The sequence below is a fragment of the Hylobates moloch genome, unplaced genomic scaffold (genome assembly GCF_009828535.3).
Source record: "Hylobates moloch isolate HMO894 unplaced genomic scaffold, HMol_V3 SCAFFOLD_21, whole genome shotgun sequence".
Classification (NCBI taxonomy): domain Eukaryota; kingdom Metazoa; phylum Chordata; class Mammalia; order Primates; family Hylobatidae; genus Hylobates; species Hylobates moloch.
The window spans coordinates 28,583,511-28,593,412 of record NW_026652296.1 but is presented as its reverse complement, the minus strand read 5'-3'; the positions used below and the strand labels follow the sequence as shown (position 1 = coordinate 28,593,412).

General features: G+C 45.5%; 1 protein-coding gene across 3 annotated transcripts in view; it reads left to right on the top strand.

The window, feature by feature from the left end:
* Positions 1–472: 472 nt before the first annotated feature.
* The window catches only part of TM9SF4 (transmembrane 9 superfamily member 4), a 55,878-nt gene continuing 46,448 nt past the window's right edge, over positions 473–9,902 (top strand). The window contains exon 1 of one of the 3 annotated variants that reach the window (XM_032142793.2): positions 473–671. In XM_032142793.2, coding sequence (XP_031998684.1) covers positions 657–671 — 15 coding nt within the window. In that variant the 5' untranslated portion in view covers positions 473–656. Of the gene's footprint in view, positions 672–823; positions 962–9,902 lie in introns of those variants that run through there. The other 2 variants (XM_032142795.2, XM_032142794.2) reach the window with 2 other exon arrangements.

The following is a 9,902-nucleotide window of genomic DNA, read 5'->3' as shown; positions in this document are numbered from 1 at the left end:
CACAAGCCCAAAGGAGTATACATAAACATATACTGACAATTATTTATTGAATACATCTTATGTAATATTGTGTCACTGAATCCTCATCACAAGCCTATGATGAACCCCCTTCCCATTTTACAGATGGGAATGAGGCAGAGCAAGGTAAAAAACAAACAAAAAACAAGGTCTACCCTCATGGGGATTACAGTCTACTAAAGAGGATATAGGATAGTCAAACAAATACTTAAATATATAATTACAAATTATTCTTGGAGTCGTACTGCTCTTGGAGCCCGAGTGCCCACCCTTTCCCTCAAATCAAGGTCTCAGGTAACCCTGGCAATGGGTCTTCCTGCCAGTAGTAAAGATGGCGCTGAGAGCACGAGCGCACTTTCACACACCCCCATTACCCACAATGCAGCGGGGATAGGGGAGGCTCAGTTTCTGCCAGGAGCTAATATGGCTTCCATAGTTACACGGTTCTCTCTCTTCACCTAATCAGCGACCTTACTTTCCCAGATCAGACTGTCGAGCAGGAGCTAAGGCTCCTTTTCCCCTCTGCTGACCGCCACTACAGGAGCGGTTGAAGCCAGACGACCACCTTGCGGAGTTAAACTCCGTAACCAAGGAGCACCACTTCCGCTGACGTCATTACGGCGACACGTGGATCCAAGATGGCGACGGCGATGGTGAGTGAAGGAGATTCCGGGAGCGGGAGCGGGAGCTGGAGCGGGGCCCTCCGGGGTATCCCAGGGTCTTCCAGCACCCCATGCCTGGCCCTGAGCCACCTCCTGGACCCCTGACTCAGGCCTGAGGGCTACCTCTGACTGGGGTCGTCTTCCCCGAAATCCACCTCCCCGGCCCTGCCCCTGCACTCAGGCTTGTCAAGGCCGCGAGTTTTGGGTGAGGCGCCGTTTCGGATGGAGACCTCGGCTGTTGCCTTCGCCGGTTCCCATTCTACTTTTGGTCTCCGCCCACTGTGAGCCCCATTTTCCGTTTTTCACCTCCCAGTCTTGACCACTCTGAAGATCCCCCCCCCCCGTTATTCTCATCCTTGCTCCTCCCCGTCACGTCCAGACCCTGCTCACCCCGCCTCCCCACCATCCTAACCAGTCCGCGGATGTGACCTCTCCTCTGACCACCCTCCCAGCCCAAGCGCTGCCTCAGATCCGTTTCAGAGCCCTGTCCTCACTTACACTTATAGCTGTCCCCATTGCCAGCCCCTCGACTGCCGCTACCCCAGAGCTTGCCTTCACCTACCCCACCCCCATCTTTCATCCCTAGACGCTTCCCTGCCCCTCCTGTCTTCTCTCAGTCAACTCCCTGCCCCTCTCTTAGGGACCTTTTACCCTGTTGGTTCTCAAACTTTACTGTGCATAAGAATCTCGGGGTATGTAGGGGGAGACATGCTAAAAATGCAGTTTCCTGAGCAGCCCCACTCCCAAAGATTCTAGTTCCATAGGGCCAGGTGATGCCCAGAAATCTGCCCTTTTATAAGCACTCTAGTGATTATATAGTGGTGGTGGTCTGTGAACTACGTTTTGAAAAACACTAATAGCCCCACCTCACTGCTCTCCTTCCCATTCCCCAACATGGCCACACAGCTCGTTAGGGTTGAAGGCTCTTTATTATGAAGCTATATGTTGGGATGAAGTCTGTGTGTGGATGAGGGTGGAGGTAAAATAGCCATGCTTGGAAGTTGGGTCAGAGCTTGCGGGCTCCTGGTGCAGAACCTTGGAAGTAAATCTTTGAAGGACTGGCCCTTTTTCCAAAAGTTTAGTTCAAATTCTGCTTGTCAAGAGACCAGAACTAAAATTGAAGTCACTTAGTCCAGAATGATTTCCTGGATCTTCCTGCATATTGCCTCCTCAGCAGATAATTTCATCCTGGGAGTGAATGACAAGGAAGACTCAGAGAAAAGGAAATGACATTTGACTTTAGCAAAGGAAGATTCTGGCTTAAATAATTTGGTGTTGGTTTTCTCCAAACAGGGATATATTATTGACTGGTAGCAATTTTCCCTCCTTCTCTTAGCTGTCTGAGAACTTATCTTTCGTTTAATGAGGGATTCCTTATTTAGAACTTCAGAGGTCAGGTAAAGAGATTTCATGGCCTTACCTAGTTTCTGTGGTTTCAGACTTCAGGCTGAACCACGAGTGGGGCAAATCCTCAAAGTAGTATATTGAAACCTATATATATGTATATATATTCTGGTACCACATTCAGAACAGAGATAGTGTAAGAACTTAAAAGGCAATCACACCCTCTCTTGCTATAAGGAAAACATTGAGTAAAGTGGTATTTACTGCACTGCACTGGGAAATCCCTGCCTTGTTCAGAGGTTTTTAAGAGGTTATAAGCTAGCAATACGTATATGTGGTACACATCTATTTAGTCAACAAATATTTGAGTACCAATTCTGTTCCAGGGACTAGGGGTGTAGTTGTGAATTAGAGGGTCAAGGTCCCTACACTTGTGGAGCCTTTCTGGTTTGAGGAGACAGGCAGTGAACAAGTAAATATATGAACAAAATAATGTCACCAGTAGATGCTGTGAGGACAGCAAAATGAAGTGATAGTGATTGGGGTGACTGGGTGACACAACTACTTTGGATTGAGTGGTCAGAAAGAAGTCTTCTCAGAGGAGGTGACTTGAGTTAAAACGTAATTAACAAGAAGGAACCAGCCATGCAAAGAATGTTCCAAGCAAAGGAAATGGCAAGTGTAAGGGGCCGATGTGGAAGGGAGCTTGGTGTTTTTGAGGAACACACCTAAGGCTGGAGGGGCCGAAGCATGATGAGGGTTGGGGTAGGAGAGAATGATACAAGATGAAACTGGAGGGAAGCAAGAGCAACTGTTTTGAGAAGCATGCCTGGAAATGGGATGGACTGCGGTCTACATTTTGTTGTCTGTGGATTGCATTTTGAAATAGAGTGTTGTATTAGGTTGCTTGCCCTTCCCCTTCGGGACAGTACTTGAAGGGAGCCAGCTTGTTCTCGGTTGGCACAGAGGCTGTGGAAAGGAGTTTGGATTTTAGTCTAAGCACAGTGGAAGGGACAGTGATTTTGCCCAACACGGTGACTCACACCTGTAATCCCAGCACTCTGGGAGACCAAAGCCGGGAGATCGCTTGAGCTCAGGAGTTTGAGACCAGCTTGGACAACATGGCAAACCCTATCTCTACAAAAAAAAATACAAAAAGAAAAAATTAGCTGGGCTTGGTGGTGTGCACCTGTAGTACCAGCTACTTGGGGGGCTGAGGTGGGAGGATCACTTGAACTTCAGTGAGCCCTGATCACAGCACTGCACTCCAGCTTTCGCAACAGAGCAAGACCCTGTCTTAAGAAACAACAACAGGCCGGGAGCAGTGGCTCACGCCTGTAATCTCAGAATTTTGGGAGGCCGAAGCAGGCGAATCACTTGAGGCCAGGAGTTCAACACCAGCCTGGCCAACATGGCGAAACCCTGTCTACTAAAAATACAAAAATTAGCCGGGTGTGGTGGCACGCACCTGTAATCCCAGCCACTTGGGAGGCTGAGGCACGAGAATCACTTGAACCCGGGAGGCGGAGGCTACAGTGAGCCAAGATTGTGTCACTGCACTGCAGTCTGGGCGACAGAGTGAGACCCTGTCTCAAAAAAACAGAACAAAACATACCATCAACAACAAAACCCTGAAAGTATGGTGATTTAGTGTTTGTTGTGCCACCTGGGAGTATTGTACTGAAAACAGTAACTGATTTAAAGAAACTGAGTATGTAACGTATGCAGTGACCCGCAGAGGCCAGTTTAAAGGGTGCATATGGAGAAACTTCATATCTGGTGCAATATTGAAAAGGTGTGGAAGCAAATTTATTACAGGGGTATGTGAGGAAGGGGCAAAGTGGAGTCACAGACTTGAGTTTGGTCTGTGTCAGCACTTCATTACACGGAAGTCAGAATAGTCCCCACACCCTCATACACACCCTCATTTCATAACCATTGGGGCGGGGGGGGGCGGTAGATCTACTTTGGAGTGTATGGGTCTCTGAGGTGAGTCATACAGCCAAAGAGGAACTGAACTACTGGATTCAGTGGCCGTGGGAACAGCTGGGTTTTTGGTTTGTCCTTTGTTTTGAAAGTTAGGGTTGTGGGTGCAAGTGCGGTGGCATGTTTGCTTTTCCCTTTCTCTCTTTCCTTGGTGAATGGCTCTTCTTCCCCAAGGGTTGAGCCGCCATCTCCCAGAACAATGTTAGTATAGAGGGTGTTTCCTGAACCTGCAGGGCAAGACTTCTCCGTCCATAGAAGATAGCTGGTGTAAACTGAAGTTCTCTTTGATTTTCCTGTCTTCTTCCATCCTTAGATTTAGACTACTCTGTAAAGTTACAGGATACAGTGTTGATCTAGCTAGGTCTGAATTGAGAGGTGGGCTCATGTCTCACTCTTTATGGAAAATGGTTCTTAGGAATATTATTTCACTGAAACTTGGGAAATGTCCATTGAGTACATTTCTAGATGTGTCAGGAGTCTAGAAACTTCAGTTTGGAGAATAAAACTCTACTTCTCTCACATCATTGTTCATACTGTTTTGGTTTTTATTATAATCTTCTTTATGGATATAATTCATATGCCATAAAATTCACCCCTTTAAAGTATATAATTTAGTGGGTTTTAGTGTTTTCATAGGTTGTGCATATACTGAATGTGATGGTTATCACCATTGTGTAATTCAGAACATTTCATCACCCCAAAAACAGAGTCACTCCCTACTCTTCCCTCCCCATAGCCCTAGGCAACTACTAATTTACCTTCTGTCCCTATAGATTTGCCTATTCTGGACATTTCATACAAAGATAATTATGTAATATGTGATCTGTTGTGTCTGGCTTCTTAGCATAATGTTTTCAAAGTTTGTTCATGTTGTATCATGTATCAGTAGTGCCGCATCCCTTTTTATGGCTGAATCTTCCCTTGTATGGATGTACCACAGCTTGTTTATCACTCATCAGTTGATGGATATTGGGATTGTTTTCACTTTTTGGTTGTTAGGTATAATGCTGCTGTGAACATTCAGGTGTAAGTTCTTGTGTGAACATACTTTCAGTTTCCATGGGTGTATAGAAGTGTATTGCTGCATCAGTTCACACTGTTTTGAGGTTACTTGGGTTTGATCCAGTCCAGAAACAGGAATGGAATGAATGACATCAAGATTCCTTTGTGCTAATGGAGCCAATGCCAGTAGTCCCTCCAGCCCCAATCAAAGGCACAGAAACTGGTTTTGTTTGTTTGTTATTATTATTTGAGACAGGGTCTCACTCTGTCATCCAGGCTGGAGTGCAGTGGCACGATCATAGTTCACTGCAGCTTCCACCTTTCAGGCTCAGGCGATCATCTTGCCTTAGCCTCCTGAGTAGCTGGGACTACAGGCACGCACCACATCCACCTAATTTTTAAATTATATTTTTCTTAGAGACGGGGTCTTGCTATGTTGCCCAGGCTAGCCTTGAACTCCTGGCCTCAAGCAATCCTCCCGTCTTGACCTCCCAAAGTGCTGGGATTACAGGTGTGAGTCACTGTGCCCAGCGAAAACTGTTTTTAATGGTCGAATATGGTGCTAATCAGGTTGGATGATAAGAGTCCTGGAACAGAAGGCCAGAGGCCTGAACTGTGCCATCAGTCTTGTGTGCAGGAAGTTGCTGTCTCCTCTGGACCCCATGTATAGGAGAACATAAGCTGACTGAAGAAGGAATGCTGCAGCAGGAGCCAGCAGCCTGGGCTTTGTCCCAGCGCTGCCACTGATGCATTGTGTGGCCTGGGGCAAATTACTTTGGCTTCATTAGTGTGTTTTCCACATATGTCATGTGTGAAATTAAGGTTTGTATTTGATGATTTCCAAATTCCGAGTTGAAAATTTTGTAGTTTGGAATACTTTAAGGTGAGTTTTGCTAATATGCCTATAAAATCAGACTTGTTTTTTTTCCATGATGATGATCCCTGTGATCTTGCCAAGCTGTTGTGTTGGTTGTATTGTCTGTCTGATCACCCAGGTTTCCCCACCTGGCTCATGTTCTGCAGGAGCTACTGTGTCCTTGGAGCTGAGGTGCTGACATCGGGCCTTGGTTAAATGTGTTTCTCTGAGGGGTCCCTTTAAAAGAATGCCCTTAATCCCCCTCAGGAAGTACAGAGGAGGTTGGGATCACATTAAGTTGCCTCTTGGTTTTTGTTTTACAACTTGGACAAACGTCTCCCTTTGATCTTGGCATTAAAGAAGCACGTCACAGAATGTTGGAGAAGGTTGAGTTTTGATCTCTGGGCACTGGCAAGAAGGTGGGAAGGACCCAGGATGAGAAGAGCCATCTGGCCACAGATGAATAATAGGAGCCACTACCACCTCCAAGCCTGCTTTGATCCCTGAACCATTTGCTGACACTAGGGTTTCCCAAATGGGGCATGGATGGGGACACCCAGGACTTCTCAGTTCCGTCTCATTCCTTTTCATTGCTTCCTTCTCTCCCTTCCTTACATGGTTTCTCACCTATGCCTGATGCATTAAACTGACAGACCTCCCAGGGTTTGAAATCCTGGTCTTATGCTTGGTCTGAGAATCTGGGCTAGACTCCCAGCTCTGACACTGTGATTACTTTTGTGACTTTGGACTGATTGGTTATGTGATTTTGGGAAAACTGCCCTTTTAAGCTTCAATTACCTTATATTAAAATTTTTTATTGTGGTAATAACAAAATCTACCACTTTAAGCTTTTTTTTTTTTTTTTTTTTTTTTGAGACAGAGTTCACTCTGTCGCCCAGGCTGGAGTGCAATGGTGCGATCTCAGCTCACTGCATTACTGCAACCTCTGTCTCCTGGGTTCAAGCAATTCTCCTGCCTCATCTTCCCAAGTAGCTGGGACTACAGGCATGTGCCACCACGCCTGGCTAATTTTTGTATTTTTAGTAGGGACAGGGTTTCGCCATGTTGGCCAGGCTGGTCTCGAACTCCTGACCTTGGGTGATCCACCTGCCTCAGCCTCCCAAAGTGCTGGGATTACAGGCATGAGCCACCACGCCTGGCCCACTTTAAGCATTTTTTAAGTGTGCAGTTCAGTGGCATTAAGTACGTTTACACGTATGCAGCTGTTAGCACCATCCGTCTCCAGAACTTTTTCATCATCTCATTTTTGAAACAAGGATGATATTCTCAAGGGATTGTTGTGATGATTAAGTGAAATGTGAGATGAAAGTGCTAGCACAAAGAGGGCACTCCGTAACTTTACTCCAAGGTTTGAAGTCTTCCCGAGGTGAGCTATCTAAGCCTGCTGCTTGGGCTAGCCGAGAGTTCTTTTGTAAATTCCCAAGGTGGAGACAGGAGAGCAGTACGTTTCTGCACTTTCTGGCGTCAAGGTTGAAGTCTGGTTGCGTGTTGCTTTGTGAGGGTGGTTATTAGTTTCACCTGGACTTCCGCAGCCTGCTGTGCGTTTTTCCCTACCCCCAAATTACAGCTTTGAGTCTTCAATGTGTTTCTGTTCAACAGCTACTCTGTGTCTGTGGGCTCTGAAATAAAGGCTACATTTTCAGTTTCCTGTGGCTAATTTGTTTTTTGTTTGTTTGTTTGTTTGTTGCTCTGCGAGTTCTTTAGTTCCGTGGGCCTGCTTGGTAAGTAGTCTCTAGCTGTCATTAGCCTTCATTCACATGCGGTTGGATTCTTGGTAAGCTTTAACTGACTGGGAATTGACTTCAGTTAACTGTTGGCAAACTGTGCCCAAAGCCTTTTTCTTTTTTTTTCCTCTCTTCTTTTTCCTTTTTCTGTCGTGTGTGTGTGTGTGTGTGTGTGTGTGTGTGTGTGTTTTGCTTAATCTGAGGGAGCAGTTACTGACATGGTCTCAAAATGGTGACTGTCGCCAGGCACAGCGGCTTACACCTGTAATCCCAGCACTTTGGGAAATGCCGAGGGCGGGGTGGGTCATTTGAGGTCAGGAGCTCAAGACCAGCCTGGCCAACATGGCGAAACCCTGTCTCTACAAAAATACAAAAAATTCGCTGGGTCTGGTGGCAGGCACCTGTCATCCCAGCCACTCAGGAGGCTGAGGCAGGAGAATCACTTGAACCCAGGAGGCGGAGGTTGCAGTGAGTCGAGACCGTACCACTGCACTCCAGCCTGGGCAACAGAGCTAGGCTCTGTCTCAAAAAAAAAAAAAAAGTGACTGTCTTTTAGAAGAAAAAGAAGAATCTAGTCCATTGCTAAGGGAAATGCTGCTCTTGCAGTAGGAAAGGCATGGAACAGGAACCAAAAAGGCTGTTCAGATTGGCCAGATGTATTGCTGCTAGTTGATGCTATTTATGGGAAAGGAGATTGCAAGGCAGAGGGCTCCAGAAAAAGTTAACCTCTGGTTACAGAGAAATGCAAGTGAATGAAATAATTTTTAGTTCTCAGGGAAACTTCCTGTTTTCTTTGGAAGATGTTAATTGTTCACACCTTTCAAACTGGGTGGGGTGAATTTGGAGTGGCTGGGGGTACTTTTGAGTCCTACCAGCCCTTCATTAGACAGCTGTTTGGGGGAGATATTTCTGAGTGCCCAACCCACCCTACCCCCAAGAATAAAACAGATGGGGAGGGAAAGACCTTGATTCTTGGTTCTCTTGAGCTTTATAACATTCCAGGTCACCTGTATCTTTGCCAGTGATGGCGTGTTAGATTACAGCACAAAAGGCTTCTAGATTGCCATCACCTTGTTCCTTGATATGCTGCCTTTGCGGTCTCGTGACTTGCAAACCAAGTAGCAAAAGCAAAATGACGTTGAATGGGCTGGTTAACATCTCTTAGGACTCCTTTCATGGCTCTGAACATGCAGAAGATGATTGCTAAATATTTAATTGACTTTTCAGACTGAACCTTGCATGGGCGTTAATGAGGCAATCAATTAAAAATTAAAAGAAGATTTAAAGGAATTTCCTAAGAAGCAGGTACTTTGCTCCTTCCTTACAGAAAAGAACTGCAGACCAAACAAACATCCTCTATCAGGCTATCAGGAATATAGAAGGTGATGAAGTCATAGAATCACAAAAAGTTGGAACAGTATCCAGGAGTTTTACCAGAGACCCATGAAATTCTAGTCCTTGATTCTCTGTGTATTGGAATATTTTTTCCGAGATCAGTATCTGTAGCTTTGATAAGTTTCTCAGAGGGATTTGTGACACCCTCCCCAAGATTAAAAATTGTTGATCTATCTGCTTACCCACATCCCTGGTGCCAGAATCCCCTCTGCATAATTCTTACCTTAGCCCACTTGCTGCACGTCGTCTGTGGAACTCATCCCAGTATTTTCAGAGGCAACCCATTTCCTTCACTTCTTAAAATATAAATGAATATTTGTCTTTAATTTTTTAATTTTTTTTAGAGACAGGGTCTCACCCTGTCACCCAGGTTGGAGTGCAGTGGTGGAATCGTACCTCACTCTAACTGCAGCCGTCAGACTCCTGGGCTCAGGTGATCCTCCCACATAATTATAGATAGTAGCTACTATGCCCAGCCTAAATGTATTTATTTCATTTTATTTATATATTTATTTATTTTTATTTTGAGACAAGGTCTCACTCTGTTGCCCAAGCTGGAGTGCAGTGGCATGATTTCTGCTCACTGCAACCTCCACCTCCCAGGCTCAAGTGATCGTCCCATCTCAGCTTCCAGAGTAGCTGTGACTACAGGCAAGCACCACCATTCCTCATTAATTTTTTTATTCTTTGTAGAGACGAGGTTTTGCTCAGGCTGGTCTCAAACTCTTGGGCTCAAGCGATGCACCTGCCTTGGCCTCACAAAGTGCTGGGATTATAGTCGTGAGCTACTGTGCCCGTAAATGTATTTATTTTTAATAAGGGTGATCCATGTACGTGGAAAAAAGTATTAAAAAGCTATAAAAGTATCAAAACATTATGTTGTGTGCCTACCAT